This window comes from Nerophis ophidion, linkage group LG11 (genome assembly GCF_033978795.1).
Source record: "Nerophis ophidion isolate RoL-2023_Sa linkage group LG11, RoL_Noph_v1.0, whole genome shotgun sequence".
In the NCBI taxonomy this organism is placed as follows: domain Eukaryota; kingdom Metazoa; phylum Chordata; class Actinopteri; order Syngnathiformes; family Syngnathidae; genus Nerophis; species Nerophis ophidion.
Genome location: NC_084621.1, coordinates 47,052,145 through 47,074,840, shown reverse-complemented (window position 1 = coordinate 47,074,840; position 22,696 = coordinate 47,052,145). Strand labels below are relative to the sequence as shown.

At 36.4% G+C, this 22,696-nt stretch overlaps 1 protein-coding gene across 2 annotated transcripts in view; it reads right to left on the bottom strand.

The window, feature by feature from the left end:
• The window catches only part of cdkal1 (CDK5 regulatory subunit associated protein 1-like 1), a 611,713-nt gene that overhangs the window by 497,665 nt on the left and 91,352 nt on the right, over positions 1-22,696 (bottom strand). For both annotated transcript variants that reach the window (XM_061916180.1, XM_061916181.1), the window contains one exon: positions 17,731-17,815. In XM_061916180.1, coding sequence (XP_061772164.1) covers positions 17,731-17,815 — 85 coding nt within the window. The remainder of the gene's footprint in view (positions 1-17,730; positions 17,816-22,696) is intronic.

Below are 22,696 nucleotides of genomic sequence, written 5' to 3'. Positions count from 1 at the left end.
CAACCATGATTTTAAAAGACACACCTCACAATTTACAACAAAAATGCTGTCATGGATAAATATAATACACATTAAGTTGATCTGTCAAACATAGTGCCCACCTTAGTGACCGTGTGAGCAGCTTTGATTGCTCCAAAGCCTCTTTTTAACTTAAATTGTAAATGAAGAGTAATCTGTTAAACTTTTCAAGTTTGTTGTGAGGTCAAATAATATTTAAAGAACACGCAGCCATTATTTCAAAGCATCACTACAAACTTTATAAGAGCCAAAAAACATAATAAAACTTCCTTACTGAGCAATTAGGATATCAACTGCTTGGATGTTCACATATTCTTGTTTTAGATTAAGAATGACTCATAATCTTCACGAAGAAAAGGGGGGTGAAACCAAGCATCTTTTTTTGTGTCGTTCTTGCCATTTCTGGGTGTAAATAGGCTGTCAAAGCGTACCAACATGTCGTAATACGTCCTCTTACTTCTACTTTCAAGTTGAGAGGCATGATTTATGATCTACAATAAAGTTTGAAGAGCAAGGAAACGGGGAAGCAGCTCATCTGTCAATCATGTCAACATTGGCACGCAAACTCGTGATCACGGCGCCGCTATAAATAGTTTGTCTGTGTTAGCGCTTATAATAACAATATGACTAATACTTGGTTAATATTCAAGTCACAAAATGTAAATGGAGTATTGTTGGCACTTTTTGGATGTTTTTTTTTTAATTAGGTTTTATGAGTGGAAAAGAGGACCTTGCGTTGACCACATTTATTTATGTTTATTTGCGAGTCAGAGTGCATTTGAAAAAATGCATCCGTCGTCATGTGTTTCATAATGATTGTGAGGAATAGGCAAAATTCCCAAAAAAGTGCAGTTCCCCTATAAGGCCAGAGAACAATGTTATTGTGGTCTATGTCCAAAAAAAGAAAATACCAAAATGTGTAAAATGTAGTGACAGGAATGTTTAGGATTAACAAACTTACTTTAATTTAACAAAAATATAATACTAAAATATTCTAATCATATTTATTGCTACAATCATGATTTTTTTCGAGTGCAAATAATTATGCTTTTTCAAGCAAATATATTTAAAAAATTACTTGTAGTAGATGTCTTTGAATTAAAAATGTAAACATCTGTGGATTTTTAGCTCTGCTGGCTTCAAATATATTTTTTGGGTGATGTTTTAATGAGGTGGCGACTTGTCAAAAGGTGTGACCTGTTTTCCGACCAAAAATGGGATGGATGGATTTAGGATTCATCAAGTAATTTTTCAGTATACATGTATTTCCTGCGTTGCAGTTTTTTTTTAGGGTCGATTTCCCTCTGTGTGTCGCCTTGGAAACGCTTGAGACAAAAGTAGTGCGCTTTGCTTTGCAGAATGCAGAGTTTGTTTACCTCTGCCAAAGAGGTTATGTTTTCATCAGGGTTTGTTTGTGTGTTTGTTAGCAACATGATTTTTGATGACATTTTCAGAAAATGTCCCAAAAAAATTACTCCTCTTACCCACTATGAACAAACACTTCCTGCTTACCGCATTCATCAACTCCACTTTGCCGCTCCCACAATGCACAGAGGATTCTGGGAGGTTTAGTTTCATTTCACACCCGGCGAATACCAAAGCGCCGAAAAAAAATTAACTCAAAGTTTTCGTTTGATACAGTCACTCATCACGACATTATTGAGAAGATTTTGAAACCGAAATTCTACGGTGTCTAAAATATTGTTACATCCCTAATAAGTTCCTTATTTCCGTCTTGTTGTGGGGCAGACTGGTTCATACATGCATGCTAAAATCCTGTACTTGTGCCATTTCTAATAAAAAACTGTATAATTCTATCTTATATCTGTCAGTAGACTCCATATGGAAGCTTTAACAACTACAACATGGCTGACGGAGAGAGAGTCTAAACCAGTGGTTCTCAAATAGGGGTACCCGTACACCTGGGGGTACTGGAAGGTATGCCAAGGGGTACGTGAGATTTTTTTAAAATATTCTAAAAATAGCAACATATCAAAAATCCTTTATAAATATATTTATTGAATAATACTTCAACAAAATATGAATTTAAGTTCATAAACTGTGAAAAGAAATGCAACAATGCAATATTCAGTGTTGACAGCTAGATTTTTTGTGTACATGTCATGCTCCATAAATATTGATGTTAAAGTTTTCTTTTTTTGTGAAGAAATGTTGAGAATTAAGTTCATGAATCCAGATGGATCTCTGTTACAATCCCCAAAGAGGGCACTTTAAGTTGACGATTACTTCTATGTGGAGAAATCTTTATTTATAATTGAATCACTTGTCTGCAATGAGACGGCGACTTGTCCCAGGTGTACCCCGCCTACCGCCCGAATGAAGCTGAGATAGGCGCCAGCGACGCCAAAAGGGACAAGCGGTAGAAAATGGATGAATGGATGAATCACTTGTTTATTTTTCAAGAATGTTTTAATACAAATGAGTAATATTTTGCACTGTTATACAATTTAATAAATCAGGAACTGCAGCACTATGTTATCAATTTTTTTTAACCATTTTTTTAACAATTTTTTTGCTCTGATTAGGGGGTACCTGAATTTAAAAAAAATGTTCACAGGGGGTACATCACTGAAAAAAGGTTGAGAACCACTGGTCTAAAGGGACTTGGCCTGGAAGAGGGCTTTGCACTTATATAAGATCGCCAACAAAGAAACGCATTCTGAAGAGAGTCGGAAAGCAGCTTAGGTCTATAAAAGAAAATCTATGCACAATTATGACCAATGTACCACCATTAGATATTATGTAGACCTCAAGGAAATGTTTTTATTGTAGAAAAAATGATTCTTTTAAGTCAACACCTAGTAAATAAAGCATCACAACAAAAGGCGTATTGGAATGGTTATTATGAATATGAGATGAAAGTCTTGCTATGTTCAAACTTAAGCCTGGGAAAAGAATCCATCTGAAACAATCAGAACAACAGCTCTTTCAGTCGTGTAGAAAGTTTGCTCGACCTCTAATAATCTCCTTCACCAGTACCCTCTGGCTGTATAAAGTAATCATGAAACCAACGTACCATTTGCATGCATTTCTATATTCAACGATGGAGTAGGTTAAGACAGAAAAGGTTGACTTCGAATATCTCAGTTTTCATATATGTGCAAAGCCAAAAATGCACTCTGGTTTTGGAGCAAAGCATGTTTATCAGAAAGAAGAATGGAACCTGTTAAGGGTTTAACGTTCTCATGTGCATACGAGACCGTTTAAAACAGTTCCCTCCAAGAAGTAAACCGCTAAAAACTGTTCAAACACAGCTAAGTTACCCCTGTAGCAATGCTGTTAAATTCGTTGTCCTTTGACTTTGCATGCCATTACTAAAAGCCAGTAAAACTTTTCAGTGCCTGTTGAAATGAGAGCAACTGGCCATTCAAAGCCAACAGAGCTGATAAGAGTCAAGTCCATTAGAGACAGAGATTTAAACATTATTAGCCTTCCATCACATTACCGTCATCCACTCTGATGCCTGCTTTGCCCGTCGTCTTTCTGATAAACAAGCTTAAAATAAGACGAAGAATGTTATTTCACTTTCAATGTAAATTGCACACAATTACATCTGACTTTTGTCGAGCTAAATGTCTCGAAGGTTAAACAGAAAGTCCAGTGACAGAATCGGTGCATTACTTTAAAAGGATGAGTCTTTCTAGGTAAAGAATTGGTAAGTGCTGACCTGATTTGTACTAAAAGGTCTGTTAGGACGTACACAACGTGGGCTGAATCAAATGCTCTCTACCTTTGCTGTATGAAGAGGGCACCTGAGTGAAAAAACGTTCTTTGACTTTCTGCAATAAGGTTATGTTTTCATCACAGTTTTTTTTATAATTTCCCAGAAACTAATCAATTGCTGCAAAGAGATAGGGCCTATGCTAAAGAAGAATGTTTTACAAACCTCGTTTCCATATGAGTTGGGAAATTGTGTTAGATGTAAATATAAACGGAATACAAATATTTGCAAATCATTTTCAACCCATATTCAATTGAATGCACAACAAAGATAAGATAATTGATGTTCAAACTCATAAACTTTGTTTTTTTTTGCAAATAATAATTAACTTAGAATTTCATGGCTAAAACACGTGCAATAGTAATGGGAAAGGACATGTTCACCACTGTGTTACATCACCTTTTCATTTAACAACACTCAATAAACGTTTGGAAACTGAGGAAACTAATTGTTGAAGCTTTGAAAGTGGAATTCTTTCCCATTCTTGTTTTATGTAGAGCTTCAGTCGTTCAACAGTCCGGGGTCTCCGCTGTCGTTTTTTACGCTTCATAATGCGCCACATATTTTCGATGGGAGACAGGTCTGGACTGCAGGCGGGCCAGGAAAGTACCCACACTCTTTTATTACAAAGCCACGCTGTTGTAACACTTGTCTTGCTGAAATAACCCAGGGCGTCCATGATAACGTTGCTTGGATGACAACATATGTTGCTCCAAAACCTGTATGGACCATTCAGCATTAATGGTGCCTTCACAGATGTGTAAGTTACCCATGCCTTGGCCACTAATACACCCCCATACTATCACAGATGCTGGCTTTTGAACTTTGCGCCTATAGCAATCCAGATGGTTATTTTCCTCTTTTTTCCGGAGGACACCACGTCCTCTGTTTCCAAATATAATTTGAAATGTGGACTTGTCAGACAACATAACACTTTGCCACTTTGCATCAGTCCATCTTACATGATCTCGGGCCCAGCGAAGCCAGCGGCGTTCCTTGGTGTTGTTAATAAATGGGTTTTGCTTTGCATAGCAGAGTTTTAACTTGCACTAACAGGTGTAGCGACAAACTGTAGATACTGACTGTGGTTTTATGAATTGTTCCTGAGCCCACGTGGTGATATCCTTTACACACTGATGTCTGTTTTTGATGCCGTACCGCCTGAGAGATCAAAGCCCGTACTATCATCACTTACGTGCAGTGATTTCTCCAGATTCTCTGAACCTTTTGATGATTTTACGGACCGTAGATGGTAAATCACTAAATTCCTTGCAATAGCTCGTTAAAAAATGTTGTTCTAAAACTGTTCGACAATTTGCTTACAAATTGGTGACCCTCGCCCCATCCTTGTTTGTGAATTACTTAGCAATTCATGGAAGCTGCTTTTATACCCAATCATGGCACCCCCCTGTTCCTAATTAGCCTGCACACCTGTGGGATGTTTCAAACAAGTATTTGATGAGCATTCCTCAACTTTATGAGTATTTATGGCCACCTTTCCCAACTTCTTTGTCACGTGTTGCTGGCATCAATTTCTAAAGTTAATGATTATTTGCACAAAAAATTTTTTTTATCAGTTTGAACATCAAATATGTTGTCGTTTTAGCATATTCAACTGAATATGGGTTGAAAATGATTTGCAAATCATTGTATTCCGTTTATATTTACATCTAACACAATTTCCCAACTCATATGGAAACTGGGTTTGTACATTTTAATGCAAATCTGGATAATGGCGGGGATGCAAGAAATTAATTGTGGTTAATCAATCAATCAATCAATGTTTACTTATATAGCCCTAAATCACTAGTGTCTGCTTAGGTTTGTGTGATATAAATATGGCAGACGATAAAGCTATTAATACTATCATTATAACATGATAATGCATGTTAATGACAGATTCTGTGTCCCGCAAAAGCTAATGAACGGGCGCGTCTGTCTGCGGCCTGCTGCTGGCTCTTCCGGGCGGCGCGGTGGGCTGGGCTTTGGGGTTCCCTTCGCTAGCCGGCCTGGCTGCGTGGGGCCGGTGGTCCCTGGTACCCTGGACACCACACTTGCTGTTTGGGTTGGGCTCTCTGGACGGCTGAGGCCGTACTCTGGCTCCCACGCACACTGGGAGTCAAATATATTGTACATACAAACACAAATATACTCACACACACACACACACACCGTTATTCATACATACAAACGTACATACACGGGTACCTACGCTCCCACATACATACACAAATACAGTACATACCTACATACTTCAAGATTATCCATCTACACGCACATTCACGGTACAAACATACACAAACTGTACATATACATTCACTGTACAAACAAACATACATATACACATTCTGTTCATATACAAGTACATATACATACATACATACACTCATGCACATAATCACGTTTCATCAAACATATATCCACGTTGTTGCCCTAGGGTAAACTGGGTAACACATGGCATACTGACAAAGCTTAACCCAATGATACTATAACAATCTACAAGATTAATATAGTTTGCCTTTCTCTCTATCCATCCATCTTTCGGTATTCCTATTATTTATCTCTCTAGTTATCATGTATACTTATTGTTGCATTTAAACAACTGTATTGTTGATAATAGAGGTAAACTATTGGTATTGTTCATGATCACTACCGCTTTTTCTATTGGTATTTGTATTGCTCCAGTTGTAGTGTAAAAATGCTCATTGTCATTTCTATATTATTATTTATTTCACTAACTGCTTCTTTGCTATCACTTTTACGATTATATTTGTACATATCGTATGTGCTGGTGTAGTTCTATTGTTGTTCTTTTTGTTGTGTTTGCTGTTGTTGTTTTTGTCTCTCTGTCTAATCCCCCTCTTATCCCCACAATTTCCCCCTCCGTCTTCCTTTTTTTCTCTTTCTATCCCCTCCTGCTCCGGCCCGGCTGCACCAAATGATAATATAAGTACATTTAATAAAGTCAAATACAAATAAGGCAACAAGAGAAGTATCCTACACTTCTCTTTTGTAAAGTAAATCTGAACAGCCAATATGGGCATCTACATCAACTATATGATTTGCCTAAAAAGCTGGGCAGGACAAAAAGATAAATAAATAAATAAATAAAAAATAATAATAAATAAAAAGCTAATGAACACATCCCCAACAACTGTGACCTTCTCGCGAGTGGCTAATGTCCCTTCACAGTGCAAAGCTACTTCTAAGTCAGCAAGCATTGCTTCAATGGCAGTAAAAAAACAATGTTTCTTACAAGTATCATGGGTTGTACTTGTATAGCGCTTTTCTACCTTGTTTTTTTTAAGGAACTCAAAGCGCTTTGACACTATTTCCACATTCACCCATTCACACACACATTCACAAACAGATGGCGGGGGAAGGACGAGAAATAGTTAAGAATGCTAGACTACACAACATAGGAGGATATGCTAACCGCAAGCTAAAGCTCTTGAATGCAAACAAAGTTGGGCAGATTGATACAAATATCAATAGTACCATGTATACTGTCAGATATATATATTGTCAGTTTTGTTACTGTGCTTCAAGGGCAAAAACCAAATGATTTAAATCAGAGCTAATAATAAGAAATAATTAAAAAATATTTAATTGCTATTGTTGCACCGTCTTTCTATGTTTTTTGATCCGAATTATGATTAAAAACTAAATCACTCAATAATCTTAAAAAAATAAGTATTGGTATTATCATTGGTATGATCAATTGCTGGGGTGTTACTGAGGGTGGTGGTCAAGCTCGCTCTGTTTTCAATGGGTACTTGACGCCATTTAACCTTTCTCAAAGAAAAAATCTCCTATGCGTGTGTTGTTTTCGGCTGTACAAATGGGTCAAATCACAAAAAGGATAAAGGTTTCTTCATAAGTCCTCATAAGGTAATTAAAAAGGAAGGAAGAGTGCAACGTTTTACAAAACAACAAGAATAGCAGCAAACACTCCAGTCCAAGAGAGCAGAGATGAAGAAAGAATTAGTTTGCAGTGAAGATTTTGTTAAAGGTTTGTTTAATGCATGAAAAATGCATATGGAGTAGAAATGGTATGGACTAGAAGACAGAACGGCACTTGTACTTCCGGTTAAAAGCACTGAACAGAAGGAAATACTGTCAACGTTCACTATGCAGCACCTGCAGTGAGCGAACTCGTCGAAAAGATGGCGCCATCACAGAAACGATAACACAGCTTTTTAGCGTCTGTTAAAATCAATTTGTTGAATTCAAAACATTATGGCCATTGGTGAAGAAAAAAATCATAAATTAGGAGTAGGAAAAAAGCAGCGACTTACAGATGAGAATTTACAGCAAAATGAAGTAGTCAAACAACAGAAGAATAAGTGCTTAATACATTTTAAGAGACGTGTTGGTACAAACATGCTATAAGTGAACGTAACCAATTATCCATCCATCCATATTCTACCGCTTGTCCCTTTTGGGGTCGCGTGGGGTGCTGGAGCCTATTTCAGCTGCATTCGGGCGGAAGGCGGGTTACACCATGGACAAGTCGGCACCTCATCGCAGAACGTAACCAATTATTAACAGTAAATTTGCAATATGTTAGCGCACACATTAGCAGCCAAATTTGATTGTCATTTAAATACCAAATAATATGTTATGACCTATGTATCGTTATTGCTGGTGGCACCATGTAATTATTTCCAAATTCCACCCCACCCAAGGGACCATCTCCACCCCATTCAATTGTTGTGCTGAATATTTAGGGATCCTTTACAACTAGTTCATTTAAAGAATTCTAAGAATCCGTTACTGCAGGAGGCTGCAATGTACATCGCAATATAGATTTTAGGCCTGATTGCCCATCCCTGTTAATCCTGTGACAAAATTTAAACGTATGCATAAACGGGTAAAATTTGGGGCTAAGGGCCAAGGATTTTGCCTCAATCTGCGCTCCTTAAAAAAAAAAAAAAAGAAAAAAGGATGTACATGGAAACCATGACGACAGACAAGAATACAAGATAGGCTTGAATAGGAAAGAGTGTGGTTGCATGCAGCAAGACATGCATACACGCTGATAGCCTTTGTACATTCCTGTCGGCACAAATCAAACCCTCAAGGTCCAACGGTCTTTAAAAGGGATAAATCAGGGATCTGACATGGTTGATTTTAGTGGCAACAACAGAGAAGAATGCTTGTTTTAACCACTCACATCCTACTGAAACATCTGTGGCATTTCACCTTACCTTCACTAAACGAGAACAAAATAATCATAAATAAGAACAGTTCGACCTCAACTGGTAAGCGCAATTCATTCCATAACCATGCTTATAACTAGGGCTCGGCGATATGGCCTTTTTTTTATATTTTGACATTTTTAGGCCATATCGCGATACACGATATATATCTCGATATTTTGCCTTAGCCTTGAATTAAAACTTAATACATATAATCACACCAGTATGATGATTCTATGTGTTTACATTAAAACATTCTTGTACATACTGCATTAATATAAGCTCATTTTAAACTTCCATACAGAGAGGGAAATCACAACTAAGTCAATTGACCAAAACTGTATTTATCAAACAGGTATTAAGCAGTGGCACAAACATTCATGTCATTTCCAAAACAGAAAGTGCAAAATTGTCAGGGTAATTTTAAAACAAGCTATTAGTGCACTTTTGTGCATGATGTCACTAAGATGACATATCAAAACAACACTAAATTAAATTGCACATTTCGTACAGAACGCCACTACAATAGTTTAAAACAAATAAAGTGCACTTTTGTGCATGTCACACAAGATATTTCAATAACTGTCAAAAAATAATGAGCTGATTAATAGGAAATCAAATAGTGTTTGTCCTTCGCAATGTGATAGGTTACTGCAGACATTATCTCCTTTTGTTGATGACTATTGTTTTCATACGGTGTTGATCTAGAATTGTTTGCATCTGCATTTTGTTGGTGTGGGCGTGTGGCACCGAATGGAGATGTTGACATGCGGAGTAAACACTCTTTATTCTCTAGCGGGTGACTTTTCAATGATGCTACATATTAAATAAATAAATAAATAAATGGGTTGTACTTGTATAGCGCTTTTCTACCTTCAAGGTACTCAAAGCGCTTTGACACTACTTCCACATTTACCCATTCACACACACATTCACACACTGATGGAGGGAACTGCCATGCAAGGCGCCAACCAGCACCCATCAGGAGCAAGGGTGAAGTGTCTTGCTCAGGACACAACGGACGTGACGAGGTTTGTACTAGGTGGGAATTGAACCAGGGACGCTCGGGTTGCGGACGGCCACTCTCCCCACTGCGCTACTTTTTGTAGCATTACTGCCCCACACTTGACAAATTAAAGTTGTCTATTGGACATATTCCCACTTGAAGCCAAACCCCCGCCAGACGATGGACCCCCTGCTGTTTTTCTTGGGAATTAATTATTTCTTGATTTGTTACCAGATTCGCACCTTCTTTCTCTCGTATTAACACTCGCACGGCTCCGATAGCACCACAGCTAACATTACCCATGCTGCTACCTCTCGGCGTATATGTATGTGACGTATGAAAGAAGGTGCACTTGCTGTCTGTGAGAAGGAGAGACAACAGAGTGGGAAGAGCCTGTAGTGTAATGACAGCAGGTAAAAGCAACTGCGTGAGAACGTATACTCAAATATCACGATTAAGTAATTTTCTATATCACAAAGAGACAAACTCGCGATATATCGAGTATATCGATAAATCGCCCAACCCTACTTGTAACTCAAAAGACTTGTGTCTCAAATCAGCCACGCCCATTGAAAATTATTGAAATCAATTTACTCTGTACTTGGAACCCCAAATACAACAGTTGAAACATGTAACATGTGTTTTAAAAAGAAAAACTAACTTTTAGATAGGAACTATTGTATGAAATACAATAGTATAGTCACAAATAATATAGTATGTTTTATCTGCCACCAGCCACCTTACTTTTAATACATTAGTCTCTATTATTATTTTGATTCTTTAATAGTTTTTTTTATCCACTTTTTCTGTTGTTGCTACAGACAACTAAATGCCCCCATGGTATGAATAAGGTATTCTGAATACAATAGAACTAGCACTACAAATAGCGATGTAGCCAGACCCCGCCAAAAGGAGTCCAAAACTGCATGCAAGCTCACGCTAAAATGCATGATTTGACGCTTAAGTATGTTAGTAGGACAATGATGAGTTTTGTAATTATAAAAATTATTTTAATAAATCTATTTGATCAATTCAAAAATAAAACACTACAATGCAAAAGCCAAAGTAGTGAAATCTGTGTATTATTACACAATACTGCTAATCCATCCTTAACCAGCCATTATTGCAGGGGTAGGGAACATATGGCTCTAGAGCCAGATATGGCTCTTTTGATGACTGCACCTGGCTCTCAGATAAATCTTAACTGACATTGCATAACACGATAAGTAATGAATAATTTCGCTGGTAATCACATTGTTAAAAATAACGTTCAAAATATAAAACATTCTCATGCATTTTAATCCATTCATCCATTTTCTACCGCACCTGTTCAAGAAATAATGTTATTACAAATAATTAAAAACTTATTATACTCCAAAAATGTCGTTCTTACTTAAAAAATGCACGCATTTAGATGTATTCAGTGTTAAAGGTTCCCGACCCCTGATAGATCCTTGCATGGATCGGCCGTGACCTTGATGTGGTTCTCCAACAGCCCGAATCTGCGTAAAACCAACACATTGTTGCCTAAATTTGGTGAATACACACGTTTCACCCTTTTCTGCCTTTTCACTCTGCCGGTCTCACCCCTGACTGAGTATTTTTGTGTAGTGTGTACCCTGAAATGTAGGCTAATGCCCTGCAGAACTGACAGATTTAATGCCAATTCCTGGGTTGTACCAAAACCAGCCCCGAGCAGCAAGTGCATGTGTGTCTGCTGGTTTGTGTGTACGTGTGCGTGTGCGTGTGTGTGTGTGTGTGTGTGTGTGTGTGTGTGTGTGTGTCCAGTCAACTAAAAATCCATGTCTTATCTAAGGGAGTCAGTGAACATGGACTAAAAACAACTGCCCTGAGTAAAAAAAAAAAAAAAATTGGAAAGGTCACTGCCGATTTCAGAGTGTTTATAACTAGCTGTCATGTACAAAAGGGAAAAGGAAACATTTCTGTCCTTAATGGCCTTAATGTCAGTCACGCTCTTCGTCAGTTTTATTCAAAACGACCTTTAAGGTGAACCCATTCAACTCAAAAAAAAAGTTTGCCTCACCGAAACAGGATAATCTACCTGGTGTCCCAGAGGTCTCAACATGGGGAAATGCATATGATGCATATGATCAATGTGATGCAAAGGTTGATGCGCTTTGCCAGACTGAACTTGATGCATTAGCTAAAAATGTCCTTTGTGTCCAGACTTTAGAGACACCCTGTACACAGTACATCACGGCTACTCGCGATTGTTAAATTCCGCGACCATTTGCAAAAAGCAAGAGACACCCATAGAAATGTATATTGTTCAAAATCTAATAAAGCCTACATAACGCTACTGCATTAAGGTGCCACCTTACACTATGTGAGCTAACTCCACCAAAGCCTCTTGCTTGACACACTTCAGTTTCAAATTAAGATTCGTAATTAAAGTGACTGTCGTAAATATTAACTAAAACAGTTTTAGAACCGTCTCTTTAATTGTCATTGTTTACTCATGACCAAGGAAGTTAACAAGCTAAATGCATAAACGATTGGCATAAATCAAGCGTAAATTCTAAATATGCCACACACACTGAAATTATTTTATAATTGTAAAATGTAACACAAAATCTCTGCAGGGTGCTAATTCGGCACGTCTACATAATCCACACCGGGGTTTAACAGCAATATCACAACTGTTTGGGTATCTACAACGACCCTACAGACACACTACACATACATGTTTTAAAGTGTGACAATTTTATCTACTTTAAATTGTAAGCTGATCCTTATGATCAGCAATTTTGGACAGTTGTAGGGTTTTGACAATGTCCATCCATTTTCTACCGGTTGTCCCTTTTGGGGTGCAGGGGGGGTCGCTGGAGCCTATCTCAGCTGCATTTGGGCGGAAGGCGAGGTCCACCCTGGACAAGTCGCTACCTCATCACAGGGCCAACACAAATAGACAGACAACATTCACACTCACATTCACACACTAGGGCCAATTTAGTGTTGCCAATCAACGTATCCCCAGGTGCATGTCTTTGGAGGTGGGAGGGGCCTATCCCCAGCTGCATGTCTTTGGAGGAAGTCGGAGTACCCAGAGGGAACCCACGCAGTCGCGGGGAGTAAATAAAAACCTCACACAGAAAGATCCCGAGCCCGGGATTGAACCCAGGACTGCTCAGGACCTTCGCATTGGGAGGCAGATGCACTACCCCCTCACCTACCGCGCTGTCCATTTTGACAATGTGTTAATATATTATCAGAATGTATTTCTATTGTATTTATATTCAACATTATTTAAGAGTGTACCGCCAGGCAGAAGAATTAGGGCAGGTACTTTTGAAGGATTGAAAAAATATAAGCAATCTTTATGAACTACTAAATTTCAATGCTTCACTTTCAGTAAAGGAAAAGCAATACATGCTCAATTGCGATGGAGTCAGATGACTGTGTTTTTGTCATTGTAATATATAGATATCGATATATTCTAATATATTCTGTACATTTCTTTGCCCTGGGTCTACTGTAACTTCCCTAACGGTGGACATCTTATTAATGAGCAGATGCAGCTTCTGGCTATAATGCATATTCAACGCTCATAACTGTAAAGCAAAAAAAAAGCATAAATGCTCTGGCACTTGGTAATTAAAACAGCAAATTAACCTTATAAATAGCTTCAAATTATGGTAATTATAATTAAGTTTTCAATAGTACTACTTTTCAAAGAATTAGAACAATGAGTACACAATTTGATCTTACAATGTTCAGGGTTCTTCCATTGCAAAAAACACAGAAACTTTGTCAATCCCACTATTCCAACACGCAGAAAAACACATGAAAGTTATCGCAACTGATTGCACAAAAATTAAAAAGTCTAAGTCAGTGGAGGCAACACAGTGCCAACAGAAGAGGGTTTCCAGGGGCCAGAGTAATTACTTGCAACGCCAGTGCTCACATCTGGCTAAATACACAATATAAGCAAAGCATATACAATTTGGACTCAATCCAAGTGTTCATTCTGTGTGCTGTGTGTCCCTTTTCAATTAAAAAAGAATGTTGTTTTTTCTCCTGTCTCCCTCTTATGGTTGCTTCATGAATATTAAAATTATAATGAAATGAGTCTAAATAAAACATGGGAATTGGTTTATTTTAAAAACTGAAGTACAGAACCCTGAGTTTGGTTCTAATTCATTAAGCACACGTTCCCTTGATAACATAAATTACTAGAAACAGTCAAGTGGAGAAATTCAACACATGCTAAAATGCACGCGCATAGAAATGTTTAATTACACGCTGTTGAGCAACATCTTCTTTAACACATTCTGCTTTCATTGATTTGAAAGATACCTGACACTGAATTAAGCTGTGGATTTTAGCATTGCAAACATATATACTTACACCAAATTAGTAATCCTATTATACATGCCACTATATTAACATCTTATATAAACCTGAGCTACTGCTTAAACAGTAGAAATAAAAAGTACACTAGATATGGGTTTGCCAGGGGTACATCCATTTCCTCATTTTCTCTCCCACAAGTTTAACCCCCAAAACACACACATACATACCTGGCAAAAAAAATGCAGAAATAATAGAAATAGATACATCCATCGATCCATCCATTTTCTACCGCTTGTCCGGTTCGGGTTCTGTAGCCTATCTCAACTGCATTCGGGCGGAAGGCGGGGTCCACCCTGGACAAGTCGCCACCTCATCGCAAGGCCAACACAGATAGACAGACACCATTCACACTCACATTCACACACTAGGGACCATTTAGTGTTGCCAATCAACCTATCCCCAGGTGCAAGTCTTTGGAGGTGGGAGCAAGCCGGACTACTTGGAGGCAACCCACGCAGTTACGGGGAGAACATGGAAACTCCACACATTGGAGTGTCCCACGCGCAGGATCGAACCCAGAACCTTCGTATTGTGAGGCAGAGGCAATAGCCCCTCTTTCACCGTGCTGCCCAAAACAGATATAACATAATAGAAAATAATACATTTGCATTCTCTCTCTCAAAACTGTGAAAACAAGTGAAAATAAGTGCTGAAAGATTATTTAGGTTAAATAAATATTTTAATTTGGGGGTAAACATTTATATATCTCTCTAAACTGCGAAAACAAGTGAAAATAAGTGCTGAAAGATTAGTTAGAATTTTAATTCGGGGGTAAACATTTTAATAATAGCATGTTTTTAACTACAGTAGTACCTCAACCAAAGAGTGTTTTGAGATAACAACTGTTTATCGGCTAATTGTTATGCTTTAAGTTACAAGCAAAAACATGAGTTACAAGCATCCCCGCCATTAGTTGGTGTAGCAAATGTCACAGTGAACAACGTAAGATTCACCTAAAACATCCGGTCCTACACTAGCAAAAGCTTATAGCTATGCAATTAAGGATAATCTGCTGATGGTGTGTTTGACAGAGTTACTTCATAAAACTACTGTAGTGCTACATTATATTGAATTGTTTTCAAATGACTCCTCCCCCCAATTCATTTCAATGAGGGACGATTTGATGTACAGATTTTTGGAGTTAAGAACCCAATGACAGAACCAATTACATATTTATGTTGATATACTGCCAGTGTTAATTTTGACAGAAGTTTTTAATTTAGTTTTATTCATAGTCTTTTAACAAAAATGTATTTTAGTTTTAGTCACATTTATTTTAGTCATATAAATTGATTAAGAGTTAGTCAACGAAATTAAACAACATTAAAGTGACCTAAAATGACAGTAAATGTATTCGACAACAAAAAGTATTGAAGATAAGGACTCATAGTCCTTATCTACTCTACCTACAAAGCATTTGTTTAACGCAAAAGCCGCATTATTTTATGGCGTTAGTAATTTTTTGCACCACAGGTAAATTCCAATGAATATCTTTCAGGCACTTTTTCTATATTTTTTATGCTACGTCATGTATGTGTGTTGTAAAACAGAGTTACGATGCTAAGGGGCGCCGGAAGTTGGCAGACCGATCAGCATTCCTGTTCTGAGAATGAGATCGTGCTTAAAATCTGTATTTCCCCTCAGGGATTAATAAAGTATTTCTGATTGAATTTATATTTATATTTATATTATATATTGTTATATTATAGTATATATATATATATATATGTATATATATATATATATATATATATATATATATATATACATATATATATATATATATATTACTATTATATATATATTTATATTATACGTTTATATAAAATGTATTTCTGATACTTTGATCATAATTTGTTTGTGAGTGCGGGAGAACCGGAAGCAGCAAATACACATCAGTGGCATGGCAAATTTTGTCCATACATCCGTCCATTTCCTACCGCTTGTCCCTTTCGGGATTGCAAGGGGGCTGGAACCTTTGGTTTGTTAATAAATATTGGCCCCAAATAAATAATTAAATAGGAAAAACTGCATCAAATTCCTTTTTGTGCTGTTCGTGTGACATAAGCACATTGAACCACAGTTCAAGTTGCAATGCCTTTTGATTTACCATTAGATAAACAATTCCTTAAGGAAGACAAAATTACTTGATATTTTTTGTAAAGAAGTACTATGATAGAATTTGCTTTAAATTACATACATAATGTCAAAACTGAAATGTGTCCTATTCACTTTTTCACGGTTGCACACGATGTGGATCATGTTAAACATGTCCAGTTTTGTTTTGTGGGTAGTAGAAATCCAACATCCTTATCTTACAAGGACAAGTATGTGATTGGTTCTCCTTTCTGTCAACATTTTCATCTTGTTTTTATTTGTTGACGTAAATTTAGTCAGTATATTTTGTAAATGTTTTTCAGTCGTGTATTTGTTTAGATTATTAATTGTCTTATTTTCATAAGGAAAAAAAAAAAAAAAAAAAAAAAAGAGTAGTGACAATAATTCGGAGGAAAATATAAGTCAACAAAATGAACGCTCGGAAGCCGTCGACAGACCCACAAGTGACCACTACTGACGCTATCACATCCACATCCGTACCGAAATACACAAACAAGGTGAGTAACTTTAAAATATACAGTAAAGTGGCAAACGTTAGTAAAACTAAGCGTTTTTGTTGAGTAGTGTATCAGAAAGTATGTGTTTGTGTGCATGTATGTGTGTGTGAACTAATAATCAAATCAATAAAAACCAAACAGATGTGTCATGAACTGCCGTTACATAACAACATTGATGACAAATTGATCAAATTCTAAGCTGATGCTATGTTATTGAAAAAAAATGAGCTTCAAAACATTGCACATTTTGCAGCAACATTTTGAAAAAATCTGCTAATTCAGACATTTTAGGCGACAACAATTACAATGAAGCTTGCAAAGTTCTGTAGGTTCTGATTAAATAGTAAAAAGGCCCAATCTTTTCTAATTCATAATCTATTTTCAGTAGCAAACAGCAAAAAATTGCAGTCACCCAGCCAGTGACTCATTGTTTGCTCACACTAGCACAGTAAGCACACACCCGCCAGGTGTGGGTGTGCCAATGATGGTGGAAAATTAATCAAAATGCAAAACACTTTCTACCCTAATTTCACTGTGTTTATGCAAATGTAGCGCCTTGTTTCCCATTCTGTGTGCACGTGTGTGTAATGTGCATTAAAACACAAGTGGAAAAGATTTGGTGAAAACACGCATATAGCAATTTAGCAGTCCCAAGAAATGTTTATTTATAATAAGCTATGGTTGAATGGGTTAACTTTGAATCAATATTTAAATGAATAATTAATATGGTTTAGCATGTAAAATGTTAGTGGGAAAAGTGTGTGCATATAGTACTTGATTGAGTTTCTGAAGTGGTCTTCTGCAGGGTTTTTGACGGTGCAGCTGTTCAGGAGCCATAGGTCTGCTTCTGTTGGATCATCTACAAAAAGACAGAAGAATATAAAACTTGGTTTACCGAGCTGGTCGTCAGGTAGTTAAAGGGGAACATTATCACCAAACCTATGGAAGCGTCAATATATACCTTGATGTTGCAGAAAAAAGACCATGTATTTTTTTAACCGATTTCCGAACTCTTAATGGGTGAATTTTGGCAAATTAAACGCCTTTCTGTTCATCTGTCTTTTAGCGAAGACGTCAGAACGTGACGTCACCGAGGTAACACACCCGCCATATTCATTTTCACATTACAAACACCGGGTCTCAGGTCTGTTATTTTCCGTTTTTTCGACTATTTTTTGGAACCTTGGAAACATCATGCCTCTTCGGTGTGTTGTCGGAGGGTTTAACAACACCCAACAGGGAGGGATTCAAGTTGCACCACTGGCAAGAAATCTGCCGCCAGACCCCCATTGAATGTACCAGAGTGTCTTCACATTTGACCGGCGATGCTAAGACAGACATGGCACAGAGATGTATGGATAACCTGCAGATGCATTTGCAAAGATTAAGTCAACGAAATCACAAAGGTGAGTTTTGTTGATGTTGTTGACTTATGTGCTAATCAGACATATTTGGTCACGGCATGACTGCCAGCTAATCGACGCTAACATGCAACGCTAATCGATGCTAACATTCTATTTACGCTAGCTGTATGTACATTTGAAACTAGATACCCACATTTAATGCAAACAAACACATACCAATCGACGGATTTAAGTTGCTCCAGTGTCACAAGATGCGAAAGTCCTAATCGTTTGGTCTCCATATTTTACCGGCGATGCTAATAAGGCAGCCATGCTATGGGCCACTTCATTAGGTACACCCACGCTATGGTCGAATAGCGTCAATAGCTATTCGCTCAATAGCTTCGATTTCTTCTTCAATTTCGTTTTCGCTATCTGCCTCCATACTCAGACCATCTGTTTCAATACATGCGAAATCTGTTGAATCGCTTAAGCCGCTGAAATCTGAGTCTGAATCCGAGCTAATGTCGCTATATCTTGCAGTGGTAACCGCCATGTTGTTTGTATTGGCAGCCCTGTATGACGTCAACGGGAAATGGACAGTGGTTTTGAAGATAGCGAAAATAAGGCACTTTAAAGCTTTATTTAGGGATATTCCGGGACCGGTAAAATTTTGAAAAAAAATTCAAAAAATACAACAAGCCACTGGGAACTGATTTTTATTGTTTTTAACCCTTTTGAAATTGTGATAATGTTCCCCTTTAATGTAAATATAATGACATGGCATTAAAAATAATTCCAATAAAACTAAATATATGTCATATAGCAGCAGTACTTAAAAACAACCCTGAATAAAATAGTTTTGAGTTTCTCCCTAAATTACTGTACCTAAATGATTTAGCAGGCAAGTTTGCACACTCAGTATTTCAACAACTATAAGAAACTAATGAGGAAATCTCTAGAAAGAGTTGCATAGGAATTAGGTATAGCCAATGGCAAGGGAGTGTTTTGCAAATGTTTTGCATATCATAGCCATCAGGTAATTATGTGAGATGTTGTTACTGCAGATGTGCGCAAAAACAGTTGACTTATCTGATGAAAAAATGTCCTTAGGGGTGAGATAAGCACCCTGGAAAGCATGAGAATGAGTGTCTGCTTAAAAAAAGGTGTGTTCAACATGATTGTGCATACTGTAGGTGACCTGTTTGAAATGCACAGGTCTGAACGTTATGGTACACTTCTTTGGATCAGTGAGTGTGCAGTAATCAGAGGAAAGGGTGGCTTTTTTGAAGAAACTAGAATATAAAACATGTTTTCAGTTATTTCACATGTTTTTGTTAAGTACATAACTCCACATGTGTTCATTCATAGTTGTGATGCCTTCAGTGACAATCTACAATGTAAACAGCCATGAAAATAAAGAAAACGTATTGAATGAGAAGGTGTGTATAAACTTCTGGCATGTACTGTGTGTGTGTGTGTGTGTGTGTGTGTGTGTGTGTGTGTATATATACATATATACACATACATACATATATACACATACATACATATATATATACATATATATATATATATACATACATACATATATGCATATATATATACATATATATATATACATATATATACATACATACATATATGCATATATATATACATATATATATATACATATATATACATACATACATACATACATACATACATATATATATACATATATACATACATATATATATACATATATACATACATATATACATACATACATATATATACATATATATACATATATATACATATATACATATATATACATATATATACATATATATACATATATACATATATATACATATATATACATATATATACATATATATACATATATACATATATACACATATATACATATATACATATATATACATATATACATACATACATATATACATACATACATATATATACATATACATATACACATATATATACATATACATATATATATATATTGAAATATAAAACACCCACAACAAAAAATGTATAAATACAATTAAATAAAATCTAAACGCATTGAATGAGTAAGTGTGTACAAGCTTTTGTCCTGTATTGTACTGTACACACACACACACACATATATATATATATATATATGTATATATATATATATATATATATATACAGTAAATAAATACATACAATTAAATAAATAGAGCATAACTAATAGGATAAAAAGTAAAGTTTGAATGACTTCAATAAAATAAATGAATATTAGGTAGAACCCAAATCAAAAAGGTGGGTCTTAAGCCTGTATTTAAAAATATGATCTTTCTCTCCAGCCCTCTGGCAAGCTGTTCCATAAACGGGGCCATAATAGTGGAAAGATGCCATCTCGTTACTTTGTATCTTGACTTTTGGAATATTTAGGAGGCTAGGGCCAGAGCATTTCAGGGTCTGCGAAGGTTTGTAGGGTAAAAAAAAATCTGAAAGATAAAAAGGCCCAACATCCTAAAAGCATTTATAAACCATATAAATAACCTTAAATTGATCTTGAAACAAACAGGGATCCAGCACAGTGATTTTAAAACTGGTGTAATGTGAGCCCACCTTCTGATCTTCGTCAGGACATGTGCAGCTGAATTTTGAAGCAATTGTATAGGGGCAATAACCTTTTTACAAAGACTCAAAAGCAGGACATTACAGTAGTCTATACAACTCGTGAGCATGCATTAGCATCTGTGTGTTGCCCTGAGAGAAAAAAAGGGCAAACTCTAACTGTATTCTTAAGAATATAAAAAAATATTTTTGTAATTTGTGGTATAAAACTTAGCTCAGTCGAAAGGGACACACAGATTTTTCACCTGGAGTGATAGAGTCAAGAACAATGCTTGTAGTTCAGGGTGACACATAAACTGGTTTTAATAGCAAAGACATCACAAAGACAAAATGGCACTCCGACTACTAAATAATTGTTTACCAAGATTTTACTGCTAAGCTGTCACCCATCTGCCATCCAGTGAACCAAGTGTATGCTTACCAGATTCTGGGTAGCCTTGTTAAAACAAAAGTTTACCAAAAAACTATTAAAAAATAACATATTGGTTATTCACAATTGACCTGATACTCACAAAATGTCATCCCAAAGTGTGAATTCAATATTGATCCTGTTTTAATCCTAAATTGCGGGGTTGCAACCAAAAACCAAGCATTTACTGTGGCTACTGTTTATTCGCTATGGATACTATAACTACTGAGTATTATATAGGTTCAAAGCCAAATATAAAAGCCAGATATCTTTAAAAAAAAATGCTGAATGTGATGAAGCAAATCAATATGCAGGTGATACTAAAAAAAAAATTATATTTTATTTAAAAGTTTGTTTATTCCAGAAATTTGATTTACTAGGTGTAACCAATATATTACAAGCAACTCAAGAGGATTTGGGGTTTTCAAAAACTTTAAGCCACGATCATCAAAATTAGAACAAATAAAGTCTCGACATACGGTATTTCACTTTGCATGAAATAAGTTTATATCACATATGAAGTTGAATTGCTGACATGAATGAACTTTTACACAATATTCACATTTTTTGAGTTTCAACTATTCTCTTAAGAACATAGATTTACTACAAGATTTTAAAGTTTTTTCCCCCAAAAGGGAATTTTCAAATCTGGAATCATTCCAGATTATTGGAATTCATTTCGACAGGCAAGAACAGTGCATGCATGCAGAATATTCACTCTGTTTTTACTTGACTTCCTGCTCTGTGTTTACGTTTGTGGAGACATCTATCGGACATGAGGTCATGTACAACCTGCAATACCTTCAAAGATTGTCTCAACTGTTCAACAGTTTGCCTGCAGTACACACTGACATAAAAATCATTATGTTTCATTGACATACAAACACTACCATAAAGTGTTACTACACACCACTGGAAAAAAGGACAATGGAGCTAGTTTTATATTCACAATATAAGAAATACTACATTTCACAACAGTTGACCCTGAAATAAATTGGTTTTCATGAACGTTTCAGTAATGAGGAAATTCCTTTGGAGTAAAATAGCCTACGTTTTATATTACATAAATATATCGATGAAAGTGAAATGACCTTTGACTCCATTTGACTATTTGTCTGAATGTGATTGGATGTGTTCTTCACACAAGTGAATGTGTATCTTCACTTATTCTGAAAAAATAAAAATAAAAAAATAAAAAAATATGATTGAAAAAGGTGAATTCAATCCATGAGCTGTCCTACATGTGCATATGTTTTCGGTGTGCCTATATATTGTGCTGATCCCACAACAGAATCATCTATAAAACAGACCTGGCTGACATTGCTAAGGCAACCCCTGGGGTCAGTGCATGCACACATGTACACAA